Source organism: Grammomys surdaster, unplaced genomic scaffold (genome assembly GCF_004785775.1).
Source record: "Grammomys surdaster isolate TR1022 unplaced genomic scaffold, NIH_TR_1.0 144, whole genome shotgun sequence".
NCBI lineage: Eukaryota > Metazoa > Chordata > Mammalia > Rodentia > Muridae > Grammomys > Grammomys surdaster.
Genome location: NW_021604602.1, coordinates 3537263 through 3564652, shown reverse-complemented (window position 1 = coordinate 3564652; position 27390 = coordinate 3537263). Strand labels below are relative to the sequence as shown.

The 27390-nt window shown below is 50.4% G+C and overlaps 1 protein-coding gene across 6 annotated transcripts in view; it reads left to right on the top strand.

The window, feature by feature from the left end:
* The first annotated feature begins 323 nt into the window (after positions 1 to 323).
* Positions 324 to 27390, top strand: part of Bcl11b (BAF chromatin remodeling complex subunit BCL11B) — a 93005-nt gene continuing 65938 nt past the window's right edge. For 3 of the 6 annotated variants that reach the window (XM_028764536.1, XM_028764535.1, XM_028764533.1), the window contains exons 1-2: positions 324 to 1121; positions 14461 to 14826. In XM_028764536.1, the coding sequence (XP_028620369.1) occupies positions 1064 to 1121; positions 14461 to 14826 (424 nt within the window). In that variant the 5' untranslated portion in view covers positions 324 to 1063. Of the gene's footprint in view, positions 1122 to 13867; positions 13935 to 14460; positions 14827 to 27390 lie in introns of those variants that run through there. The other 3 variants (XM_028764538.1, XM_028764534.1, XM_028764539.1) reach the window with 2 other exon arrangements.

Sequence of the window (27390 nt, the reverse complement as noted above, 5' to 3'; positions counted from 1 at the left end):
TACAATGTTAAAAAGCCACCGCTAGTCGCCCCCAGTGCTCCGACTCTCTGGGTCTTTTTGTCTCTAGAGCAGATTAAACGTCACGTCCGCACTTGAACTTGAATTTTATCCCATTGTACAGAGGCAGCCCCAGCCACAGAGAGACCGAGAGCTCCCGGAGAACCCGGACTCCGCCATCTTCACGTTGCAATCTATAGCTCCCGTCCACGCCCGCACCGACCCGGGCGCACTGGGCGAGCCGCCCCGCAGCCCCGCTCCCCCTGGGCCCGCGGCGCCGGGCAGCGCTGGGGAGCGCACGCGGGGACCCGCAGCCCCTCCGGCCGGCGCCAGCCTGCCAGGTGACCCGGGAAGGAGCCGCTCCCGGAGTCCCCCAGAGCCTCGGAGGGGTCAGCCTCCGAGAAAGAAAAAAAGCAGGCAGCGCGCAGAAAACCCAGAAAGAGCCGAACCAAGGCAGTTTTTCATTGCTTTCGGATTTTTGAGGGGGCGGGGTGAGGGGGTACGAGACAAGTCCCCAAGTTTTCTTTGCCTTTTTTTTTTTTTTTTGCTTTTTTGAAATTTGTTTGCATTTTTCCTCCCCCCCTCCCCTTGGGTGGAAGTGCGCGATCCACCTACCAGACCCCGAAAGAAAAGTGTCAGAGGCCGGTGCAAAACCCGGCGTAACTTCAAGAAGACATTTACAAGTCTAAGAGGCCAAGCACTTTGAAGAAGTGTGAGAGATATTTTTCCTCCAAAAGAATATATTTTTAAAAGAAACCGGCCAGCCCGCGGCGAGCTACAGCAGTTTTATAATTTATTTGAGCCTTTCTCTATTTTAGACCAAGCCATCTTCCTGGCTTTTTCTTTTTTTTCCTTTTTGCAAAAACAAAAACAAAAACACAGCCCAGAAGAAAGAGCAAAATAAAGACGAAGAAGAAGAAGAGGAGGAGGAAGAGGAAGAGAGGAAGGGCAGAGGCACCAACCCGGGCGGAGGAGGAGGCGCGGCGGCGGCGGCGGCGGCTCAGACCCCCTCCCCGGCCCGCATCTGTGCAGCTTTCCGGGCGATGCCAGAATAGATGCCGGGGCAATGTCCCGCCGCAAACAGGGCAACCCGCAGCACTTGTCCCAGAGGGAACTCATCACGCGTAAGTGTCTGCCGCACGCGCGAGGGGCCGGCGGCTGGGGCTCCGGCGCCGGGGGCTGGGGACACCAAACCGGGCGCAGCGGCCGAGCGTGGGGCTCTGGGAAAGTTTCTCTGCAACCGGGGGGCAGCCGCCGCGGCCTCCGGCCCGGGGAGGGGGCGCTCGGGCTTGCAGGCGGCTGTGCGCGCCGAGCCCGGCTGGACGCTCGGCCCTCCAAGCGGCGTGTGTGGCGGCGGCGGCGCTGGTGGCGGGGTTTGGAGAGGAGGGGGAGGGGGCCGGGGAGCGGAGGGGGAGGGGGAGCCGGGAAAAGTTGGCGAGCGCGTGGGTCCGCGCTCGGAGGAGCGGGCGGACCGAGCCCCGAGTGCGCCCTGGACCCGGGGACCCGCAGGGTAAAGGGGTGGCCGCGGGCTTCGGGTTCCCGGTCGCAGCTCCACGCCAGGCAGGGCGCCGACCGCGCGGCTGCTAGGATTCCGAAGCCGCCGTCCCCTCCCCTCCTCTCGCTATTTGCAAAAGAATCCAGCTGCGCAGCTGTTTGCTGGGCTGGAGCACCCCCTCCTCATTTCCCCACCTCCATCTCCTGGGACGGTCTTGTCTTCTTTTCCCCCCCAACTCAAAAAAAAAAAAGGTGTGGGGGGAGGTTTTGGGTTGGTGAAAAAAAAATCCCCGCCACGAGTTAAAAAAAAAAGAGTCATGAGTGGGAAAAAGAGGGATGCTCTAATAACAGTAAAAATGAGGAGGAAAAAAAAAGGAGAAAATACCTATCATCCTCTTATCCATCTTTCTATCTCTGTATCTTTCATCTTCCTCATCTAAATAAACAAGGCAGGTCGCGGTGCAAATCCGCTGGATTTCAAGCAAGTGGCGGGGCTCGCAGAGTCAGACAGCAGGGCAGACACTCGGCAGCTTCCACCACCCCAGCTGGGTTCATTTAGAAAAGAAAACGCCAGCGCGAGAGCCGCGCAGGTACACAGTTCTCCCGGAGCCCGCCGGGTCCCCGCGCTGCCACCAGCGAGGTCGGCTTGCAGAGCTCTGGGACACCCTGGCCTCAGCCTGCGCGATTCTCTCCCCGCGGGTTTTTTTAAATTTTTTTTTTGGTCGCGGGTTGCTTTTTATTTATTAAATTTTTTTATTGCAATAGAAATAAAAATTTCCTCTGGGTGCCATCGAGACCTCAGGCAGGTTGTAATCTTGCAATCCTTCGCTCACCTCGCTGCGTTGGGGCCGGGCTCCCCGCGCTGGAGCTGGAGAAGCCTGTGAATGACCGCCGCCGCTGAGGACTGGCTGCCGTGCAGTCGACAGCCGAATATTTATGTTATATTTTAAAGAATTTAAATAAATAAATAAATATATAAAGGGGCTCTCCCCTCCCCTCCAACCCAGCGCAGGAGCCATCTGCTCGGAGCTATTACTGTTCCCATCTCTCCTTTGTTACCGCAGACACGTTAGTAAGATTTTGTGCGATTATTATTATTATTATTATTATTATCTTGGGGGCATATATATTAAAGTGAGGTTCTTGGGAGAGGGATGTCTCTTACGAGGAGGAGAGAAGGGGAGTCTCCCTTATTTTTTTTCAATGTTGTAATGTCAAAGGAGACTTGCTGGTTGCATTTAAAACAAAATGTTTTGCAACCAGATTCGAGCCCGGTCTCATCAAGATCCTTCTGACCACTTGACATTCATTTTCTTCCTTTAGTATACCGCAGCAGCCACGGGTTCTTTTATAGTCCCTTCCTACCTTTAGATGAAGTGGTTGTTAAAACGTCCACACTTCCAGACCCTAATTTGTCCAGGAGGCAGTTTGCCGCCACCCCCCCCATCCCCTGTAAAATTGCTAGAATTGTTTTTGAGGAGGGGAGAGAGTCAGTGTGAAGGGGGAGAAGCTGGTAGCCCCCCGACACTGGAGCATTTGCAGTTTTAGGGGAAAAGCAAATAGATTTGCTGTCCTTCTCTGGGCATCCCTGGGACATCCTAAAGAAGCTCTGACCAGAGGGATGGGTGGCAGCTGGGCCTGGGGATGAGGGGTTCTTCATGTGACATCCTTCCATGCATTGGTTCTCTGTCTCACCCTTGCTCAGAGCAGCTGGGAAAAGCCAGCTGACTTTGACTCTGCAGCAGAGGCAGAGGAGGCAGAGGAGTGCTGGGGAGAAGGGAGAAGGCAGGGGCAGGAGACAGGCTGGGAGCAATTCTACCTGCCTTCTGGGGGCCCTGGGAGCCTGGGCATTGTTTCAGGGAGGTTAAGCAAAGACAGCGGTCCAAACGGTGTTCAGAAAAGCAGGTGGCTTTTCTGTCTGTGCTGTGTCACCCCAGAGGTGGCAAGACAGGGATGCAGGAGATGGCCTGAGGAATGTGACTAGCTATGAACCATGGGATACAGGAGCCCTGGTTGCTGAAGGGCTGGCCAGCAGAGCAGGTGTTGCCTCAGCCCCTACAGGCCCTCACTCCCATGTGAGATTTCAGATCTGAAGGAGACCATCTAAAACGTGGCTGATCATTGTCGGTTGGGTGGCAGCCTCGGGCCTGTGGGGCAGAAGCTTGAGGTTCTTTGAGGGATGATGCAACTTAGAATCACTGATGGCCCAGGAAACCAGAAAAGCACAGAAATACCATCCGTGATCTTGGTGTGCGTGTCGGGGTGAGGGTGGGGGTAGGAGAAGGGCTTCATGGTGTGTTCCTGTTACAGGCAGGACGGGTAGGAAGAGGATTGAGGTAGCTAAGGGGGTGAGAGACAGCTGGGAAAGAAGACCTGGGCTTCTGGTTTGTTTCAAAATGTTTGACCCAGATGGATGCGGCTTTTCAAACAGGAGGGCAGACACAGACATTAGTAAAAACAAACACAAAACAGCCTGGCGGATGATGATAGAAGAAAGGTAAGGGGGAGGCAGCCGCTGGCCAGGCAGAGAGAGGGAAGGGCCTGTACCAGCCATGCCAGGCAGGGTCAGGCAGAAGGAAATGTATTCTGAGGTTGGTGGAAGGTTTTCTGAAGAAATGTGAAGGTAAAATTGAGTGGTCAATTATACAGGCCCTCAATGAAGCCAACTTTTCAACAACCCACCAACAGGTTCCCAAGGAAGAATAGCAATTTTCTGTATGCATCCGTGATTTTGCACAACAGCCAGAGACCCAAGGTTTGCCGCAGAAGTTAGGCTGGTTGTATTAATTCCATGCTAGCCTCTTCAGGTTGGGTTTTGTGGTTGTTGTATGTTTTAAAGGCGGCTACGTTCACAATTGTCTGAACCCTAGGGTACAGTATACCTCTAATGGGCCACTTACGGTACTAAACTGTGTTTCTGATAAATTTCATAGAACATGGACCCTCTTTCTTTCTTTTTCTTTTTATTCTCTTTTTGGTAGTCGGGTAGGGGCAGTGAAGTTTGTCTGCTGTTTGCACAGAAGGGAACCTCGTGTCCTTAGAAGTGTGGCATGTCAGCAGCCCGGATTCCACGGGAGAATAAAAATGTGTTCGTCAAAGGTGTCATGCCAGGTTGATTTTATCCATTTGTAATTCGCACCCCGAGAGAAAACAGCCGTGAGCACATTTTAACAACCCCTCCTATTTTAAGAGGAGATTCTCCCCCCCCCCGCCTTATTTGAAGATTTTTTGTATATATGCTTGTTTCTTTTTTGGAGGGGGAAGCCTGCTATCTGCATGTGCCCTGGTTTTGGCAAATTTTATCTAGTCTTCAGGATGTTTCATAACAGAAAAAACAAGTCAGCTTGTTCAGTTTTGGTGAATGCAGTTGCTCCTGGGGAGCTGCCCTTAGAGACACGGAAAGATTAGGATTTGATGGTTAGATGCACTTTTCAGCTTACCACCAAAGGACCCTCGGTCAGAGGAAAGGCTAACGTTCAGTGCATTTGACAGTAATCTCAGGTGAAATGGACCCATGGAACAGTCTGCTTACAGACTCGCAGAGGAGGTTTTGAACGCCTAATCAGACTTGACTCCGGGTCAATCCTCTTCACCTTTAAGCATCCATTTTATACCTCTTGTCTTCATCGTCTTGCATTTTCTGTCGCTCGTTGTGATAAAATACTTTCTAAAGTAAACTTTCAGTGGAATTTGCTTTTGGTTAAGGGTAAAAAAAAAAAAAGCCTGATGCTCCAAGCCGCGCCTAACGCCTCTCGTCAGCTAGGGGGCGCTCGGTGCCCGTGTCATGGCTGCGATGCCTCGGCCGCTATGCCTGGGAACCCGTGTCCATCAGCACATGGGCCGCGGCGGCTGCAGCAGCAGCAGCAGCAGCGGCTGCAGTTTGTGTCGCTGCAAAAATGTCTTAAGCGTGAAGTTGTAATATTGATTTTCCTGCAGAGATTTGTGCAGGACAAAAATGAGAATATAAGTTTGAGAAATCTATTTTCAAGCCATTGCCATCGATTTGTAAGCCCTTACCAGGCAGGTGGGGAGGCGGTTTTCCTTTTCCTCCAATTTCCTTTTCTTTTGAAACAATTAAAATTGTTATTCCTGAATGAGTAGGTTTTTTTCTCCCTCCCCCTTGGTCTGTCAATGATCTTGACATTCAGAACATTTTGTTTTTTTGTTGGTTAAGCGTTCACAGTTCCACCTAGGGAGTCTGGGAAGAGTGGTCATCATTTTAGGGATGGCCCATCTTAGCACATGTTCTCCCGGGGGTGGGTGCATCACTGTGAATTGCTGCTTAAGGGAGTTGTGGACCCAAGACAACTTGATGAATGACAATCCTTTCAGCCCCGATTTGATAAAAGCTCTCAATCCCGTCTATTCCACGGCGAGCCCACGGAACTAAGGGAGCAAGCACCCTTTCCTTTACGATATAGCATGTTTCAAATAGTGCCGGTGATTTTGTTTGCAAGCCGTGTGTGCTTGCCGGGATCCAGTGCACCTTTCACCTCAGAGAGTTCCCTTCCTAGATGGCATGTCATGAAGCTCCATCGTTCCCCAAACATGTGATTTAGTGCCGGGGAATATGTATGTGTTGATTGTGGGGGTTTCTGATCTGTGATGTCTTAGCATGAGAGTTCATGAAATCAGCAGACAGCACAGTGAACTGGTGTTGTATGCGTGAGCTCAGTGGATGAGCTGAAAGGCCTGCCCTGACACGGGAAAGTGCTTTATTCTAACCTGAAAGAGAAATAAATTAGGTCAGACAAAAGCCGTAGCTGTCATCAGCTGGAGGAAGAGGGCCAGCCATTTATCTGATGATGTCTCTCTACTTCATTTAATGTTTGAGTCTGGCCAGTTGTAAGCATATCATGGAGGCAAACACAGAACCACTGTGAAATGAAGACTCTAGGACCTCTCAATCTTGGGTCTGGGCAACGGCTTGCGACCTACAGAGAACTGGTTTTTCTGTTTGTTTGTTTGTTTGCTTGCCTTGTTTTGTTTGTTTGTTTTTTAATTCAGTTTATAGGAACCCCCAATCACTTGCCTTGGAATTTGGGGACCTTCCCATACTGTGATTACACACCAACACAGACATTCAGTTCGTGAAAAAAATTATAAGGGGTGATGGGACAGACGTCAGCTAGATGTTTCCCTGTGAGAACCTCTCTCTTTCATGAAGGAAAGACTCTTTGGCTGCCTGGCTGGGCCTTTCTTTTAGCTTAAACTCTCCAAGGATTTTAGTCCCCAGGTTAATGCTGATGTCACATCTGGGGAGGAGAGGTGTAAAATAAACCCTTTTGGGGGCCATATCCGGCACCACATGATCATGATCAGGTATTGAAGCTGGCTGAGCATCCTGCCCTGAAGATTTCCTTAGCTGTGGGCAGACTTGTTTCTGCTCAGTCGGGAGGAGACGGAAGATAGCTCGGGATGGTGGGCCTATGTCATACAGCTGTTCCCACCGTGGCTCATATGATCCTGCCTGGGAAGGGGGGGTGTCTTATGTGCTCTGCCCTGTATCAGGGAGCAGATTCTCTGAATCTCACAGATCTGCTTTCCCATCCTAGGGAGCTAAACGCAGGCCTGTGAGATTTGCTCACATTCTGTTCCCCATGTCTCTAGCTTGTGGACTGCCTCCCCGAGTGCTTGGTTTTCTCAGGATGTTCCTAAAAATGGCTGGAAGCAGGCTGTCAGAGCACATAGCTCTGTGGTCTCATCAGGAGTTAGTGGGAGAGGTGAACACAGCGGTCTCTTGTTTACTGACAGAACCATGCTAGATTGTGAGCAGGGCTGTGTTCCGGGGACTCTGGATGGTGTTTTGACATATGCAAGTCTTTTGTGTAGTTGCTGAAATTCCATAATTTTGTTCCCCTCTCTCTCTCTCTCTCTCTCTCTCTCTCTCTCTCTCTCTCTCTCTCTCTCTCATTCTCTGTGGCAGCTGATAGTTTGCTTGGGTGTGGAATTAGCCGGCTCAAGCTATTTACTGCAATGAAATGCCAGACCACACAAAATTAAGTAACTTCAAAGTAAAAAAAAAAAAAGAAAGAAAAGAGGGTTAAAAAAAATCCTCTGTTTTGCTATAACTTTTTACGACCTTGTTCTACTGAACTGCTAAACTACAAATACATTCGCGAACCGCTCTGAGGGGCCTTCTAGAACAGCATGCAGAAAGACTTAAGAAAGCCGAGTGCCAATATTACTTCCATTAAGAAGTGCTCAGGCAGAGGCGCTGCTGCAAACGAAAGAAGACCACGTTGGAATCATGTTTAATTTTCTACCCTGGAGAGCAGGTGTGGGAAGGAGCCGTTGCCCTTGTGGGCTTCTTGCTGTCTCTGAGTATCTGGAGCCCTCCAGAGACAGCCTATGTCCGCTGTGCCCATGGAAATACTCCTCCTGTATCTTTGAAAATCTCAAATGTTAAACAAAACAAATGCTCTCATTTGGCCACAGAGAATGGTCTTATATCAAACCATTGCCAACCCCGTTGAGGCTCTGAAGATGGAAGACACTTGCAGTGTCATGGGCAAATGTGTTTAGAAGGTGTTCTACCGTTGATGGGTGGGTTGTTTTTTTTCCCCCTTCCTTCTTTTTAAAAGGCAGCTGTTTTATTTTATCAAAGCACAAGCTGACTCAGTCTCGTCTATCCTGGGCATAGACTTTCATTTTAACGTTTTTGGTATGGTGAGGGTCTATAAAAAATGCCCGAGTATAAATTACCTTATTCTTTCTTTAGTCTCTTCTTAGTTTTGAGAGGATCTAGCCTCCTGAACCGTGTTTTTATGCAGTGGGAGAGAGGGGCTTGAACTAATCCTGTAGAGAATTTTAGGAGATGTTGAGAGGCTGTTCTTAATCGGTGTGACTTTCCCCAAGGTGAAGCTGTTATAGGACAGTCTGTGCAGACGGGGTCCCCTGCTCATGTCACAGGATTCCCCACCTTGAGTCTGTCAACCCAGGCTGTATAAATGAGGTTCTCCCTCTAGCCAGGACCTCTTCATGGCTCAGAAACTCCCTGCCTTCCAGGAAGGCTGACTAGGTTCTATCCTGTCCCCCTTTGATCGCATTGGCCCCAATCCTGGCCAGTCTCCCAGAGGAGAAACCCACTCCGTCCTCAGGTTCTGTGCTGACTGATGTCTCTTGCTGTTTATCTCAGTTGTCAGAAACGGGGAAAATTTCAGGTCGGGTATGGTGATGTACACCTTTAATCCCAGCACTGGGGAAAAGGCAGAGGCAGGTGGGTCTCTCCAGGATAGCCAGGGCTACACAGAGAGACCCTGTCTTAGAAAACAAACAAACAAACAAATAAAATAGGTGGAAATTTCAGTTTCAGTTGTGTGCACACATAATGCAGACAGGGTGACAACCTGGTGTGTGTGTGTCCCTATTCCTCCAGGGAGATGGCTTTGGAGGGTCTTAGGGGGATGTAGGGAAGTGGCACCTGGGACTTGCAGGACTTTTAAACCCAGGGGCCCATGGCCAGGGCAGAAGTGGTAGAACAGAGTGTGTAGGTCCTGCATTGGACCTTGTTATTTGGGTCCTCGGAGATTCCTGATGGAGACCTAACCCTTTGTGGTCCCAAGGGACAATCCTCTCAGCATTCTGGCTTCCAACTCCTCCTCTCTGGGCTCTTCATTATTCCCTCAGTTGGAGAACTTCATAAACCCTCTGGTCGTCAGAGCGCCTTGCGTCATCTAAGCCGTAGATCATTTTCTTCCCCAAGAATTGGTTCTTGCTCTCCTCTGCTCAGCCTCCCCACACCCGCCATGGCAGTTATTTTCCCTTGGATCTAATAAATTAAAAATTGACGGTCGCTCAGAAAGTGTTGTGCTCTGCCGGGTGCGTGTGTGGGTGGTGTTACAGTCACTGTGTCTCTTGGTGACCTGGCCCCTCATGAGTGTCCACCCAGAATAGAGAGGCTCCCTTAGCAGAGTGTTGGTAAGCACGAGCTAGCTGGCCAAGGCTCTAGCTTCCTGGGTAGCTGGCATAAAGTCTCCAGTCAGAGGAGACAGAGCTCGGTGGATGCTGAACATGTCTTGTAAACATCCATTACGCATCGTGAAGGGGGCTGTGACGCTGATGGCACGCAGTTTTAACAACCTGTCTCCCACCCCCAATCCTTCCTTCCTGTCCCCACCTACCTTACAGAAACACTTACTGTGGATTAGCCGTTAAGGATAGAGATTTGGAATTGATCAGAAGTAAAGGGGGACAGGAGCCCATGTACCGTGTCTGCAGCAATATGAGTGCAGGACTCTCTCTCCTCTCATTCTCTGTGTTGTATGTGTGTGTCTGTATGTGTCTGTGTATATGTGTGCGTCTGCAGCAGTGTGCAGCACTGTGAGTGTGGGAGTGTGTGTGTGTCTGTGTATATGTGTGTGTGTGTGCCTACAGCAATGTGTGTCTGTATGTGAGTGTCTGTGTGCCTGCAGCAATGTGCATGCAGGTGTGTGTGTGTGTATCAGTACACACAACCCATGGCCTGGGGACAGCAGATCTTTTGGCTGGATTTCCCTGAGGGACAGGTTGCAAGACAGTTGTTGATGGACCAGGGCAGGCAGGGCCTTAGGATCTGTGTGCACAGAGAGACTTTCAGGCTAGGTAAGGCCTTCTCAGCCCTGACGGAGGCTTGGCAGGGGCTTGCCTGAGCCAGTGTGAACAGCTCCTCTCCATTTCTGTCCTCTGTCCCAAATTCCTTCCCAGCAGAGGTGAGACTGGGGAGGCTTACCTTAGGATCAAGGATTCCCCCGCCACGTAACAGTGACGTCAATTATTATTTGTGAAGCTTTATTTCATTGCCTCTAAATGAGTTTACCAGCTGAGAGGAGGCCCAGCCTTGTAAATAAAATGTGGTTTTGTTGTAAAAGAAAATCTAACTCCCCTCTCTCTCTCTCTCTCTCTCCACACACACACACACACACACACACACACACACACACACACACACACATATATATATATATATATATATATATATATATATATATATATATATATGCTCACGTGCTTTAAATTTAATATTTGAAAACCCTCTCCAATCCTGTGGTGTCTTACATTTGAGCAAGTTGCCGGGCTGCACCCTTCCATTCACTTTCCTCTTAATGAGTCAAACATTTTAGCAACTGCTGTTCTTGTTCGGCTCGCGGTGTATTGAGAGTGGTAATGGCTTGCCGGCTGCTTAACGTTAGCTTGGAGCTTTTCAGGAAGGCACGTATCTTTTCAGGGGGAACGTTTTTTCAGCCTTACTTCTGAAGGCTGAGTATACATACAGGATGAGGCTGAGGGAGGGGTCTGGCTTCTAGAGTTTGAGGTCGGAATGACTGCTTTCGTCTGTCTCTTCTCTGCGTGTGTGCATTTGGGACTTCTCCGCCTGTGTAAGCAGAGGCTGGGTCCTCGGAGGCAGTTCAGAGCTGGGAGATACAAATGTCTGGGCCAGACAGACATCTTCCGTACAGGACAGCTGAGCAGGGTTCCCAGAGGGCCAGCCTCCTTGTTCTCAGGACTTGGCCAACAGGCTCTGTGCCCTTTTCTTTCTTCGATTATTGATACAGTTCTTAGCAGGGACACACACACACACACACACACACACCACACACTGACACACACACACACACACACACACACACGCGCACACACACACACTACATGCCCAGCCCATATCCGCCTGCCAGCGGAAATGAAACCACAGCCTTTGGTGTGTCTCTGAGAGCCTCTGCCTGAGCTTTCAGGCCCAGTCAGCTGCCTGGTCCAGCCACTCTAACCCAGAAGTTGGGGTTCACTGGGACTCTGTTCCTGAGTGATGGGGGAGAGGGGTCGACTTTGCCACATTCCCTAGGAGTTATTAGTAACAGGCTAGAGTTCAGAGACCCACACACAACCTGGGGTTGGGGAGAGGAAACCCCACTCCTTGGCATTGACAGGGTGAGCTTGCTGTCACAGGCAGGCAGGCATTTTGCTTTCAACACTGGAAGTGGGAGGGGAGGGAGTTTTTATGTTTCTCCTGGTTTCTTTTCCTATTGACTCCTTTAGTAGTGGAAGCTCAGATCTAAGTTCTGAGCTAAGCCTGTGCTGGCACAACCTGTCGGTCTGTCTGTCTGTCTGTCTGTCTGCCTACCTGCCTGCCTGCCTGCCTGGAGGGCTTTAGGTACTCCAGGTTGTCTTGCCTGTAAAGGGGAAGACACAGAACTCAGAACTGCAGCGTGATAAACAATTTTTGGAGACTTCACACCCAATTACTGGGGCTCACAGGGTTTGCTGCATGAGGGTAGAGAAAAGACAGACAGACAGACAGACAGACAGACACATACCAGACATCATTACAGAGGAAAGAATGTTGGTTTGGAGTCTTGGTCAAAGGAGGAGTGGAGAGGAAAGGATACTGTGAACAGGCATATGTGAACTCTACTGATGTTTATACTGGTCCCTGATTCTTTGGAATCAGAACATGGATTCGAAATGTTGTACCCTTAAACCTCTCAGGGACGAGGGTGGAACTCATTCTATGAGGACTGTCCAGGTGGGTGGGCGTGACTGAAAAAGCTAATAATGATAATAATAATAATAATAGCAATAATAAAAAAAATTATATCGAAAGTAGACTCAATTAAAAGGCCAAAAGGAGCCCTTTGCTGTAGAGAGTAACACTGGGCTGGAGATGTGGGCTTATTGCTTTTATCAAAGGCTGTAAGGACCAGATGCCTTGCCAGGCCTGCTCGAGGTGGCATTGATGTCTTCCCAGGGATAGCACCTCTTCCTGCTTAGCTTGAATTCTCAATTTCAATTTCATTTGGCCCCCCCCCTTTTGTTTTGCTTTTCAGTTTATTTCCTTTGTCCCTTTTTGGTTTTTTTTCTGACCAAACAATATTTTGACACCCTTTTCCTATTTATTAGTCAGTGTTCCTTTTCTGTGTGCTGGGCCTAGTCCACCCTTATATTTCTAAAGGACGGTTTGCACATCCCTCTCCTTTGGCTCTGAAATGATGTATAGGTAATTGGTAATTAAAGGTGCAAGCTTTTCAATATAAACAGTATTGCTCAATGTTAGATTATTAAAGGGAGAGGAGGCACCGAATAATTACCTTTTACGTCCTGACAAACGGTTTATGGGGAATCCAGTCTCTTCCTCGAACCTTCAGCTTGAAGGTTGTGATTACATTTTAACCACGGCAGGCCAGCTTTTCATAAGATAAATCGGTAAATTAATTACGTAGCATTGTCTTCAAGCTCCTTTTAAAGTAAACTCCGATTTCTTTTTCAAGTGTAATTAATGGTTTCTGAGCGGCGTGGTAAGGATGGCACCGTTACCTGTCTCCCCCCCCCCCACTTTCCCCTCTGTTGTTATTAATGATCTACAGACAACAGATTTAGGATTTACACACACGCGTGCGCGCGGGTGTTTCTGAACTGCCATGTTTTCCGGTGTGTGTCTTCTACGTTTAATTCACAGAGGGCTCTGCCTGCCTCCCGGTAACCACGGGCAGAGACTCAAGTTGTGATTCCCATTGGTGGAACCTGCCCTTCTTCCTGTACGGCCCTAGCTGCCCGCTCCACACCACCTGCCTCAGGTTCTACGTTCAGTTTTGCACACCGGACTCACCTAGGCCCCAAGCAACCTTAGATTGAGAAACCATGGAGCGGAGACTTACATATAGCATTGGAGATGCCACAGACAATTTTCCTTCAGTTTTCCACATTGGCTCTGGCTCACTGATAACCTCACCGCCACAGAATGTCTTTTCCTCAGTCCCACCCCCTCCAGTTCCTCTGTGCCAATCACTATCCATCCCTAATTGCTGGACAGCTTAGAATTTATCTCCCTCCTCGGTGTCAGACCTGTGGCTTGTCCCCAGCTCCAAGGAAAGACCTGGCCACTTGTTTTCAAGGCTGACACGGAAGCATCCCAGCCAGAGTCACCCAGACCCTGAGGGGAATACACAACTCCCTTACCCATTTCCTTTGATTTATTATGGCACTTTGCTGCTGAGCCTTCCAAGGATCCCTTGAGGGAGTGGCTGATTTTTGAAGCATTTATTAGCTTCAAAATATTTAGGTCCCGTGCCCCCTTCCAGAAGAATAACATAAACAGCAAAGAGGAAGTGTAGTGACTGCTAGAGAAATTTTAAAAACATCCAACCCCTTGAAAGTGTGGTTTGAGAGCTGCCAAGAAATGATTTTTTTTTTTTTGCAGTCTGAAGAGGCCGTTTTCTTTCTCGGAATGAGAGGAAAAACCGACCGACAGAAAAGATGTCGGGGAGCTGATGAGCAGTGGGAATTTTACGAGGGTCTGGAGGTCTGAACAGGAGCGAGGGGCACCGGGAAAGCCGGCTGCCTTTTCAGTTTGCTTTTCCCTTCTGTGTTCCCTAGCACCTGCACTTCTTTCTCTGGGCAGGACTGGCTTTCCAACGCCTGTCTGGGTTTCTGTTTTCCAGTCTGGTGCCTGGCCAGGACTCAGGTAGAAGAATGTGAGTAGGAAGCCCATGAATGGAGAGGCCCTGAATGTGAATGAAAGCTGTCGGGGAGAAGGCTCGGCTCCAGCTGGAGCCAGGGCTTGGGGCACCACAGTGTTACCTTCCTACTTCTAAGCCAGGCCGCCCGTTGGAATAACATGGGGCAGCTTAAAGAATGCTGATGTCTGGCTTCTCAAATCATTGACCGGGAGCAAGAAGCTCCCCGAGTGATGCTCAGATACCCAGAAGTGGGAGAGAGTTGTCTCCAGCCGATGGTGCGGGCAGCCGGGGTGTTCGTGTGGCATGCGTGTGTGCACACGTGTGCAGGGCATGTTCTAGGGTGTCAGAAATCAGTGCTGTTGTGTTGACCTTGGGGGCTATGGTGGCATGATGGGCTCCAGTCCTGGGGGAGAGGGGGGTTGTGGGGAGCCACAGAGGCTGGCTTGTTTCTCATTGGGAAAGGGTGGAAGGAACCAGTGTGTGATCACCTAAGCCCATCTTTGTCTTCTCTGCCCCTTCCCTGTCTCCTTTCTGTCTCCAGCAGAGGCTGACCATGTGGAAGCTACCATCCTCGAGGAAGATGAGGGTCTGGAGATAGAAGAACCTAGCAGCCTGGGGCTGATGGTGGGCGGCCCCGACCCTGACCTACTCACCTGTGGCCAGTGTCAGATGAACTTCCCACTGGGGGACATCCTGGTTTTTATAGAGCACAAGAAGAAACAGTGTGGGGGCCTGGGCTCCTGCTATGACAAGGTCCTGGACAAGGGCAGTCCTCCACCCTCCTCTCGCTCCGAGCTCAGGAGAGTGTCTGAGCCAGTGGAGATCGGGATCCAGGTCACTCCTGATGAAGATGACCATCTACTGTCACCCACGAAAGGCATCTGTCCCAAGCAGGAGAATATTGCAGGTATGATGTTTGCTTACCCGGTGGCTACTGAAGCTGCCTCCCCAGCTGCCACTCCCTGACCTTGAAGTACTGATTCTCAGGAGGTCCAGGGCTTTTCAAGATGGCCTCTGGGTTACCATCTGGGGCTTCCCCTTTCTGAGGGCTCACCTTCTAGGTGACTCTCTGGGGAAGACATTTGAGGGAGACCTGACTGTTGTGTGTTGGCTACTTTGCTTTTGGTGAGGAAACTCTCTATCTTGTGCTTTAATCCAGAAGTGGCCTGGAACACAAGATGGAAATTTGGAGGTTGGCTTGGTCTTCTCTTTGTTGGTGATCTTGGCTCAGTCCCTGGCTTTGGAGTCAGGCTTGGCTTGGATTCTGTTATTTCCAACCTGGAAACAGTGGTTTCCCCATCTCTAAGATGGAGTTTGGAAGACGCTCCCCACCCCCACCCCTGTCGACTGCTGAGGAACTCAAATGATTCTAGTCCTTCTAGGCACTTATATGGCATTTCTCTACCCTCCTGTCTTTGGACTCAGTTTCCCCTGTTTGTGGAAAAAAAGGAGGTAGGACCTCCTTTCATGAGCCTGCTTCCCTGTTTGCCTGACCCTCAGGTTATGGGGATCTGTCTGAGTTCTAATCCCTTGGGGATCAATGGACATTCATCCTTTTTGGTTCTGCCTGGACAGCTGGTCTGTCTGCTCGATGAACACGTGTGAGCCTCTGCCCTGAGCACCACCCACCAGTGTTCTTCCGTGGGATGTTCTCACTTGGTGACTTTGCTGTACATCCTTCCTGGCCATACCATAGCATGCTAGAGCCTCCCAGGGAGACTTTGTGCGGTGTGCTAACCAAAGCTTTCGCTTCTGGGGACCGTGAGTGGCCCGTTCTGCTGTGTTCCCCCAATGAGACAGCGAGACAAGCGTTAGAGTTCATGCGGATGAGGGTTCGAGTCTTGCCTTTTGACTTCGGGCTGGATATCTCGAGACGTAGAGCCTTATTTTTTTCTCTTTTGGTAACGGAGAGTGGATAATCCTAGCAGGTCTTGTGTGATGATGGAGAAAGGGGGCTCCAGAAGAGCTTTGGCAGGAAGAGCTTTTCTCTCATGGGGGTGTCCCTCAGGCTGTGCAGCATTCAAGTAGGCAGCGGGATGGGGAAATGTGAAGCTAGCCCCCACGGTGTTTAGGTCATGAAGGCTTTGGGACATGGTAGTGGGGAGCCATTGCATTGCATCTTCTTAGAAGGTGATACAAAGTATGGACCAGGACCTTGAATCACCTAGAGGCACTCAGAGTCACTGCAAGCCTAGCTCCCCCCACACACCACAGTTGGGCTTCAGTTTATCCACCTGTACATTGAATAGACTGGACAGTCTGAAAACTCCCACAGGCACAAGATGGGCAGCGGGGAGAATCTGTGGACCAGCTTGGCCTTGGCTTGTTTTTTCTGATGAGTGTCCTAGTGGGAATCAGGCATGACAATAATGCCGGCGTAACCAGGCCTGGGATAGACAGACATGGCCTGCATACTACTTCCACCATGAAGGCCACAAAGGGGTTTCGTCCCTTGTCTGTATCTCCAGATATCCCACTTGGGATGGATTTCAAAAGTGTGGGGACCCCTGGTGTCTGCAGTGTGCAGCAGCCTTTGAGGGGTGGCTGGTCCCTATTTGACTTTCATCTGCTGACCCAGCCTCAAAAAATCCTCATTTTACATTGAAGGTCTTTCCCAATGAGAGCCTGCAGATCACTGTGGGGAAGTTTGCTTAAGAAAGCAACTGAATGTGATTTTTTTCAAAAGGCGGTTAATCTCTCCACAGCTTCGTCCTTATCCTTCAGCTCTCTCTACCCCCAACTCCCACCCCGTTTCTTCCCCTCATACTGTTAATGGCCCACAGTATTTTTATTTTATGCGTGACGGGAGATATGCTTGGTCCGTCTGTTCAGTGGCGGGGCAAGAGGATCGAGGGAGGAGTGGATTTCTTCATTCTGGAAGAAAATATGTAAAATAAGCCTTTGGAAGTCTAAAGAGATATGTTTGTTCAAAGCATTTAAAAGGTTACTCTAATCAAAGGCACAAAGCTGTCTGCATGCTGTGTCAACTGCAACTGGCCATTCCTCTTCGTACAACCCATCTCACCCTCCCTTTCTACCCCGGGGTCTCCTGGTCCTTCCCTACTTGGGTACCAACTTTCCTTATTCTTTCTTTTTTTCCCCCCATTTAATAGACAGAAAAGATTAAAGAATAAAACATCAGTGGCTCAAATGTATAAAGTAATTTAATATGGTGAGAGCATTAATTATTTTAGCTTAATTGAATTCTGAGGACCCCGCAGTCCTTGCAGCTTGGTAGACAAGGCCTGTTTATTATTTCTCTGTAGATTAACAGTAAAGGAAACACAGATAACTTTCAGTTATTTATTGTAAAATAAATGTGTCAATTCATGTGTAAAGCAAGCTGCTCAAAGATAATTGAGTCTTTATATTTTAAGAGGGGACCTAGGAATCACGGACTCTCCTCCACTCAGCCTTCCGGAAATCCTTCCAGCTGCTGTCCAGGCCCCTGGCACACTGACCTCAATGGGCCCCCTGCTCCTGCCTCTCCGCTGTGGCTTCAGGGTCCCTTCCCAGCTGCTCCGGGTCCTGCTGCTGTCTCCACTGGCCTTGTCGGTCCCTCCCGGTAGCTGGTGAGCAGGTGGCTGCTGATTCTTGGGGCTGTGCTCTTAGCTGGCCTTTGTGGCTGAGTCCATAGTGGGGTATCTGTGAGACTGGAGTGTTCTGCAGCCTGCAGCCTTTGCTTTGATGGGGTAGCCTTTCCTCTCAACCAGACACTTCTAGAAGCAGGGCCCCGGAGATGGATAGAGGTATTGTTCTGTAAGTAAGTGAGATTCCCCCTGCCCTTAACTGTGTTTCCAGGATGAGAGCTGAGCTGGGATCTAACCAGTCATCCGATCATAGTGTGGACTCTGTCCCTACGCTTTCCTCGGCGAGGTCTTTCTGGAGATAGGTGTAGTTTGTGGTCTTTTTTTTGTTTTAAACGATAGAGCAGTGGTCCTCAGCTCTCCGGATGCTGTAACCCTTTAATACAGTTCCTCATGATGTAGTGACCCCCCCCCAACCATAAAATTATTTTTGTTGCTGCTTTTGTTGCTACTGTTATGTAATGTAAGTATCTGTGTTTTCTGGTGTTCTTAGGGAATCCCTGTGAAAGGGTGGTTTGGCCCCAAGAGGGCTGTGACCCACAGTTTGAGAAATACTGTGATAGAGGATTATTAGGAAGATACTGTAAAGATTTTTATAAAACTCAGCTCCTAGAGAACATTCATTCATTCATTCATTCATTCATTCATTCACTGAACACCTATGCTGTTCCCCCTTGGGAGGGTGTCCCTCAGGGAATGTGTGAGGAGGTAGCAGCCCTATCCTTGATGCTGGTTGTTGGCTTGGAGACCTTCTTGCTGCTCTCCTGCTAAGAGTGTGAGGGATTCCTATGACGACACCGACCCATGGAGGTGCTGTGTGTCCCTCGTGACTCCTTCCTGTGGCCTCTCCCTGCCTCCATTAGGAACTCGGCTCAGGCACTAGGATGGAGCACCTAAGCTCACCTGGTTCAGGGATGAGGTAACACTGCGTTTGCCACATTGTTTATGAGAGCGAGGGAGAGGAAAGGGCTCACTTGTCTGGGGTCTGAAGCTGTGTGGGAAAGACAGGATGTAAAGCTACTCCACTCCCTGCCCTTCAGAGTCAACTTCCTTATCTGTGGAGCTAAGGATGATTCCAGATTCCAGCTTGCGTATGGGGACCCGGTGCAGGGGAGGACACAGGCATGATACACATGTGCAGTGCACATAAGTTGTTCCTTTCCACCTCCCGAGGTTTTCCACCATGGCAGTTGGTTTTTTAAGGAATGGCTCCCTGGGAGGGCTATGGAAGTATCCACTGGGTTCCGAGACTCACACACCAGATACAGTGGTAGGGTAAGACCGGTGATCTGGTGTCATGTTATGACATTCACACAGTACCTCACCCTGGGTAGGGGGTGGGAACTGTAGTGTCCCCTGGGCTGAATCCAGGCATCTTTCCTCCTGGCTGGTCTGAGGGTGAGTCACTACTCTCTCAGCCTCAGTTTCCTCTTGCATTCGCTTTTTAGCATCCTGCAGAGGACTGAATGGAATGAGCCCTAGGATATAGCACATAGTACAGGTCACGTCAGAGATGGACAGCAGGGCCGAGGAAAGCGTGCGCCTGGCTTAGCAGTGATGGAGGTCCTACTTTCCCAATCTTGGAGCTGAGTCCTGCCCTCTCTGTGGATTCTACATTCTCCTCAGAATTTCCTTAGATGGCCTCCAAAGGAAATTTGCTTTTTCATGTTATCACCCTGTCCACACCAAAAAGGAGGCCCAGAGAGGAGGAGTCTGTTCTCTCAGCGGTCTTTTCCTTCTCCCTCAATGAAAAAAAAAATGGAATAAAAAGAGGACATGCATGATCCCAAGGGGCTGAGATTTTTATTATAGATATAAGAGAGAAAACAGGCAGAGATAGAGCCATCTGGGAGAGTCCAGAGAGAACGTGACTAGACCAAGGCAGGCCATGAGGAGAGAGAGGAAGAAAGAGAGGAACCAGCAACTAAGAGGGACAGCCTGGGCCGAGAGACTGACTTAACTAAAACAACTGAGTTATATAGGGGCCAGGGAAGCTGGGGGAAGAGAAGGCCCAGTCCAGTCCCTGGGCAGGAGAAATTTAGAATAAGGAAGGGTATGCTAGCCAGGAGGACCCTACAACAGGTAGGGACTAAGGGATGCTGGGAGAACCTGGTGGCCAGAGTCTACTTTGATATGTTAACAGGCATTTCAGCCAGTTGTCCTGGATTTGAGACCTAACATTCCACAACCCTCAAATGTCAGCTTTCTGAAATAATAGGACTTAGGGTAATAGTGACAGGAGGCAGCAGATCCCTAGTGTGGAGGCGACAGGTGGCTATCACTGTGGTGTGTGGCCTGTGTCTTTGTTGGAAGCCCGAGCAGGGGCCAAGAATGAGCCAGCCTGTAGAGCCCATGTATAGACAGGGCTTGCTTGGCTTATGGCTTCAGAAACTCACTGCTGGAGGAAAGGGGTCCTGGTTAGCCCCACTATTTACATGGTGCTTGGAGAATCTTCGCTGCAGGCTATATAGAAAACTCATCATGAAAAAACGAAGACATTACTTTGGATGTGCGAGAAGGAAAATAAGTGGTTTGTGCTGGAAGCTGGAGATAACCCCACTTGCGGGACGCCTCAAAACACTTGCATTTGATCTGTTTGGAGTTGTTATTTTCCCTCCAAATTAAGATTAGTTAAATCCATGCATATTGTGGTATGGATTATCTCTCGTTTTTTTCACTGTTAAATCGCCAACAACTAATTATTAGTTCTGTCTGCAGTGAGGAACGGCCTATGTTCTTCCATCTGAGGGACAGAACCCTGGGTGAAGATTGGGGGTTGGGTGCTGGTGGCCTGACCTCAGAGCTCAGGATGGGATGTCTGCTGGGTGGTCCAGACAGAGGTCACGCCTGGCTTTTCTTCTTCATTGTGCTCCGTGGGTTTCCTGACTTAAATTTCAAACCTTTGAGCAGATACAGCTAATCCTATACTGCATTGGGTTTTGAAGGTCCTCGGAGATGTTGAGGGATTTGCCAAAATCACACAGCTAAGGGGAGTCAGACCTGGTTGGCCTGGCTTGCTTGGGTAGATACATATCTTTAGGGAGAGGGCAGTCTGTCATTTGGTTGGCAGATCTGGGAGGTGGCAGGCAGTACCCCCTGTACTCCATCTGGGATGATATTTGAATCCCATGCTAAAATCCGGATGTAGCCAAAAGTCCTCAGGCCCCCCAAACTTGACCCTTGAGTGTGAAGGCTTTGGAGGGAGGCAGGTGGCATCCGAGTAGGCTATGAGGTGTAGATTTCCATGGGACTGGGTTGGACATGTTTTTTTTTTTTTATTCATGAGAATGTTTTATTTTTATTTTATACACATTGTTGTAGTTATTTATAACCCCACAAAGACAAATTATTTGTTTTACTTTGTGGAATTGAGGGTCCGAGCGCGTCTGGGCAGCTCAGCCCCCTGTACAACTGGATGATCTGCCTTCCAGGATGGGCGGCTTACTGTGAATTTTATTTGATATTGTGTGTCTGTACACCCAGCCCCTAGACTAGTAGCTGTTGTTACAGGGCCGCTCAGGGGAAGGCTGGCCTCAGAGGTGACACTGGAAGAGCTGACAGTGCCACCACATACTTGGTTTGTCTGAACTTAGTTCTCATGATCCTGCGTCAGGACAGATGGTCCATTTGCTAGCCATCACTGCCCAGTCCTGAGGCTCGGGGCCACTTGACTCCCAGAGAGAGTTCCATTTCACCTGTGACAGCTCATGAGCTGTAAGAACTGGAACAGTGACAGGCGTGGCCTCAGTTCTGTGAGCAGTGGTCCAACATTTTACTGGAGATTACGAACACAGGTCTGTTAGAAGGGTATCCCCCACCCTCCTTTAGGTGTGTATCTTTATTTGCTAGATAGTATATTGGCCCATTCTCAGAGAAGCAGCTTGAGAAAGGAGGAGAGAGAGGGAAAGAGAAACTTGGCTCTGGGGGAGAATTTAACCACATTCAGTCTGTTACTGTTTTTTGTTTGTTTGTTTGACAGTAGTTAGCAGTTGACTGGAGTATTTATTTATGCAGCGTGTGTGATAGGGTTCGTTGTGTTACTCTTATATAAAGTTGGGGAGGAATGTATAAGCCCACGACAGCGCAAACAAGACCTCCTGGCCATTCTTCCTGTCCCCCGGGTCATCTTTTTACGGGAGGTTGAGACTTCCGTTGTTGGATTTTTAATTTAACGCATGACTATTTAGTGTGTGCTGTGTGCCACTATTTCCAAGGGCCTTGTAAAGATCAAGCCTCCAGTTAATCTTACGAACACATGCAGTAGGGGTTAACTCGAAGCCTACTTTACGGACTGGGGTAGGGGTGAGGGTGCGGGACAAGCAGAGAAGCCTTCCTCCTTGAGTCTTGGTTCTATGTGTTATCTCTGTCTGTTATCTGTGTCCTCTAAACGCTGCAAAATCAGCCACTACTTTCGTTTTTGTAGGAGAGGCAACATAGTTACGGTAGGGCCTAAGGCTGTGGGTGGTTCACTGAAACCTGGCTTCTGCTCCCTTCCCCCCCCCCCCCAACGAGACATCACTGGGCTATCTCCTCCTTCGGGAACCCGGTGGGTTTTAACTAAGTTAGGAACAGGCTTTTTGCTCCCAGCTTTCTACTGGAGGCTGTTCCGAGAGGAAGTGGGACACTGTCTACTGGAGGACAGTGGCCCCACGTCTTCTGTACATTTCTGTGGTTATGTGTCCACTGCTGGGTGTGCTGCTCCAACAGTAGGATCAGAACTACCAGGTGGCTTCTGGGTCCAGGGAGAGGAGGATCAGACTGATGGGCAGGGATCTGAGACCTGGAAGGGATATTCTTGTGTGACCCTGACTAGGCCCATTCGTGGTCTGGTTCCCTATTTTCCAAGCTAAAATGTGAGAAGGGGTGTTAGGTGGGGAGGGGGTTGTTGATAGGGAAAGGTTGGACCTCCTGGTAAGCCTCAGACCCCGGGTGGCATCTGTGGCTTCCCACACAGAATACCTGGACCTGGATGCTGTACTCCTGGAATAGATCCCTGGATCTTAGGTGTGTCTTCCAGGCCAGAGCAACTCCCCAGTCCAAACACCTAAGGATTTGTCACCATCGATGTCATCCGTGGGCTAGAGCTAGGGGGGCTGTTTCCATCACTTTCAGGTTGTTAGTGTGTCCTTACAGGAACAGGGCAGCTGTGGGTGTAGGGACCAGCCCTTAAATGCAGAGCCATGTAAAATGGCCACAGCCCCAGTACCTGGGCTATACTCCAGTGATGACACCAATTAGTCCTAGTTAGCGTCCAGGAAGAATAAACCTGGTTTCCCTCTAACTGTCTGAGTGGCTTCTTTTCAGCTTTTCCAAGACAGACCACATTTCTGGAGAGGGTTGGGAGGGGTCCAGTTAGGGATGTCCTCAAGGTTAGAAGCCAGGTCCAGTCCTGGGTTTTGGGTGGCTGGCAAGGGTCTGGATTCTTCTCCCTTAAAAAGAAATAGGAGCGTCCTCCTTTAACCCTTTCCCACCTCCAGCAAATGGCTGGGTCCTAGACTCTTGGAGTCGGAGCTGGGTCTGCCCCACCCCCACCCGAGTTCAAAGCTAGCCAATTAAGGGACCCAAAGAGTGCGGTCTTCCCTGCATCATTGGCTTGTAAAACTTTCCCTGCAACCCAGGCGACTTTATTCGCTGGGAAGGGGGAAAAAAAGGCATGCAATTTTCCTGACCTGTCTTTTGCTTTGGGGAAAATAGGAAAGAAAGTGATTTTCGTAAACAGAAGTCTGTCCGCAAAGGAGGTCGGGGGTCTGTATACTGCAGTGCAGGGGTCTGGGACGTGGTCCTTGGTTGTGGTAATGGTTCCTAAGGTTTCAGGGTGTTTTGGGGCCTACGGAGGGGGGGGAATCTGGGGTGGGGATGGACATCAAAATCTTGCCCATTCTGACTTTGAACCGCCTCAGGCTCTTGCCACAAGGCACCACTAATGCAATTTCCCTTGCTCCCCGGAACGTGCAGCTTGAAAGACCTTTCCCGCCTCTGGCCGCCAGCAGCCCCTCCCCCACCCGGCCTCTGGCCCTCCCCTAGACTCCGAGAGAGGGGACTGGGACTGTGCTCCTCGGCCCGATCCACGTGGTGTGCACCTTCAGACTCTGCCTTCTTGGAGGGCGCTCGGAAGTTTGGGTCCACTGACACCAGTTCACTCAGGAGAACACAATGGCCTTCCTTGGAGCCGGCCGCGCTGTGCTCTGGCCCGGCACAGGGCGCGATGTGCACACCTACCCCTTGGTGATCGCACCCGGGTCTCCCCTGGGGACCGGTGACCGTCCCCGGGCCCCTCCGGGTCTGCTGGGGACCTCCGCCGTGCAGCTTTCTCTCGGGCCCTGGAACTCTCCAGGTCCTCCTCGGGCCATTCCTGCCCGCCCTCCCCGCCGTGCACGTTGATTGCGCCCTGGGCGGGAGGCGAGCGCGGCCGAGGCCATGCATAATTCCCGGGCTTAATGGAGCAGCTGCCCGCGCGGGGCGGGTGCAGGCGCAGCTGACCCTGCAGCCGTCTGGCCTCGCGGGCCAGGCGCGCTCCTTTCTTCCCTGTCCGCTTCGGCCGGGGTCGGAGGAAGGAGTGGGGGGCTGGGCGAGCCGAAAGGCCACTCCTGGGGGGGAGGGTCCGTCCTTCCAGCATCCATTCTTGCAACTTTTACTTTGGGCTTGGGGGCTGGGGTGGGGGCATAGCCTCTCGGACCGGCTCCTGCAGGAGTTGCAGTGCGGGTTTCTGCAGAGCGCGCCCAAGTTCCAGACTCCTTTTTTTCCCCCCTTCTTCTTTTATGTGCCCCTTCCTCCACCCCCACCTCCACCCCGGCACCTTGGCGACCCCCAGTCCAGCCGCAGTCCAGCAAGCACGCCGCTGGCACCACGCCAGCCCTTTTCCCGGGCTGCAGGAGAGGGATGGAGGCGGGGACCCAAGGTCAAGGGCGGGAAGGCCGCCCGCCTTGGGGCCCTTTGTGCACAGACTGCCCCTCCCCCACCGCTCGCCCCCTCTCTGCCCACCGTGCCTGGCCAGTCGAGTGACCCCTGGCCAGGGGGATTGTATTTCAGAAGCTCCTGGAGACTGCCAGTGGCCTCTCTCCCGAAGCCGCCACCGCGAGGGGCAGACCTCACAGCCCTTGTGACTTTTGTCTTGGCTCCTGGGGCCTCCCGGGGACCTCACTCCCCTCCCTCGCCTTTGCCGCTATCGCTCAGATGGGATTTTAACCTCACCTTGGCCTAAGGATCCAGGTGAGACCGGAAGGCAGAGGCCTGAGTTCCTCCTGCAAGCTTGAGTTTCTGCAGGGGAGCCAGGCTTGTCCCATAGTGGGAGATCAGGACCTGCTGTTTCAGAGGGGGAATCTTGGGGTTGTGATTTTGAAACACTCGGGGACAAAAGTTTTCTCAATTGTGCGGGAGTGGAACCAGCCACTGGAGTCGGGCGGAACGCATGGAATTACTGGGAATGGAGTCGGGGGCCCCCTCCTCAACCTTTGCCACATCTCATACCACACCCCTAGAGAGAATTTGTATGCAAATGTCACCTTGCTAGAATTCCAGTCCGTATCTTAAAAACTGGCCTCACGGTTGAAGCTCTCCAAGAGCTGGAAAAACAGTGGTAAACATTCCTGCGGAGCTGGTACTCAAAAAACCGTGTGTGGCTTGCTTGTGGAAGAGGAGGCGTTTGCCTTACCTGGGACATCTTTTGTAACATAGGATTGGGCCCAGTTCTCTGCTCTCCATTATTCAGAAATAGGTCTGAGCTAGACTGAGTCAATACATTAGAACAGTAGGTAGGCAAGGTGGTTTAAAAAACGTGGGTTCATGTGTACTTAAGGTTTGGGCCTGCCGGTGGGCTGTGCCTTCTGCCCTCTCTGGGTCCTGTGTCAACAACACCTTCCTGGCATTTTGAGAGAAAGTTGATCTTCAAAAGGAAAAGAAAAAAAAAAAAAACGAAAACCACCAACAAAAAAAGCAAAACGCACAGGTTTAGCTAATCCAAACTTTGAGCAACTGGCTTTTCTGGTGGAGTCTGAAGGCACTTGTCAATTTATTTGTTGAAAACCCTTGGGAGCAGTAAGTCGTTCCCTGGAACGGAAACCCGCCAGTCCTGGACAGGAAGGGTTTCTCTCTGCCCGAACTTGCTCCTGGGTTTCTCAGACGTCCATTTATGACAGTTCCAACAAGACAGAAACTGCCTTTGGATATCTGTAAATACGGCTAAAGATCACAACCCTGCCTTCAGAATGGGCTGGGAGGAAAAGGCCAGTTGTGTGTCTGATTAATATTTATGTACCTGGGTTCCTTTACAGAGTGAAAGATGAAACACCGTCTGTGTGTGTGTGTGTGTGTGTGTGTGTGGCATGAGTGTGTACATCCTAGCTCTTCCCAGTCAAGGGAGATGAGCATTCAGTGTCTTTGGAGGCTAGGTGTGTGAGAGGAGGGCTCACTGGTCATGCATAATGACCACCACCCCAAAGAGCAGGCCAGCTTACCACTTGTGCTGTTCTTACTTTGACACCTCAAAAGTAATTTTAAAAATTATACATGATCTCTCCCCTCCCCCCGCATTCTTTAACTTGATTTGAGTTACTGCTTAAGGCTTCACAATGGAAGGTTTTTCTCCAGATATGCCCCCCCCCCACGTGCCATCCTTTGGGGTAAGGGTGTTAGATCTTTCATGCCTTGGTGCTGGTGTCAGGGTGACAGAGTGCTGCCTGGCTATGTGGTTCTGAGCCCTGAGCTGTGTCCTCGGGGCACAGGTGGCTTTGCTTGGCTTTGTTCAGGAGCCGTGTGTGGGAGGTGTGCATGGAGCCCCTCTGTCAGCTGAGTCTCCTGGCAGTTCAGCCACTGGGGTCGGTAACTGAAGCGGCGGAGGAACCCGACTTGGAGAAATCTCCGTGTTCTTGTAGGATTTCCTACAACGCCGCTCCCCTTGATGGCACCTGCAGTCTGCTTAGGCATTTCATAAATATTTGTTGCTTTTGGAGCATCAGGTGCCACCTCAGGGCTTAGGCACTGGGGTGGAGACTGGGGTCTTTGGCACACAGCCTGGTCTATCCTCCAACAGTCCAGGGTCAGCCAGTCCCTCAGCTGGTGCCTGTATCTGTAGAATGGGGACGTGTCTTTTTAACCAGTCCCCATCTATACAGGAGCGAAAGCCAGTGGAGCGAAGCTACGGCTGATTTCATAGACATCATACCAGCGAGACTGTTATTGTTTGGGCCCTGGGGGCGGGGTGACTAATTTGCAAAGAGGAAAGGAATCCAACAGCTGCTTGTATAGGGTGTTGTTTTTAATGCAAAGAGGAAGCATTTGGGGGCTTTGGGGGAGAGGCTTACGGCATACCGCAAGGAGACGCCCCTCCCCCACCTCCATTCACTTCAGAGGCCCTTCTCTGCAGATCCCCACCGCCAGCTCCTCATTTTGGGGGGACGTGATGTGAATCATTATCTTACTGCCTAGTGGTGTTGCTGTTACCCTTGACCTGAACACCCCAGAAAGTGTTCTCTCCCCTTCTGATACAAGGTTCTGGCCATGGAACGGTAGGGGGCAAGTTGATGGTGTGTGTGTGTGTGTGTGTGTGTATGGGATACAGACTAAGGGAAATGTATACAGCAGGCAGCCTTTAAATGCGAAGTCTTGCTCAATGCAGGTGAAAAGGAACCCAGATCTCGCTTTCCTTTCTCTGCCTCTTCAAAGCTCTCAGAAATTAGCATCTGTACCCATTGAGTACGCAGCTGGTGACTATGAAATGGTACCTTCCTTCACTAGGGAGAAGCAGACCTCCAGTGGCCTGCAGGAGGCCAACGTTTTACCTTTTTTTTTTTTTGTTGTTGTTGTTATTGCAATTTTTTTTTTTAATTCAAAGAGGCTTGGTTACTTTTCCCTCTGCAAATGCTGGGTGACCTGAATTCCAGTTTTAA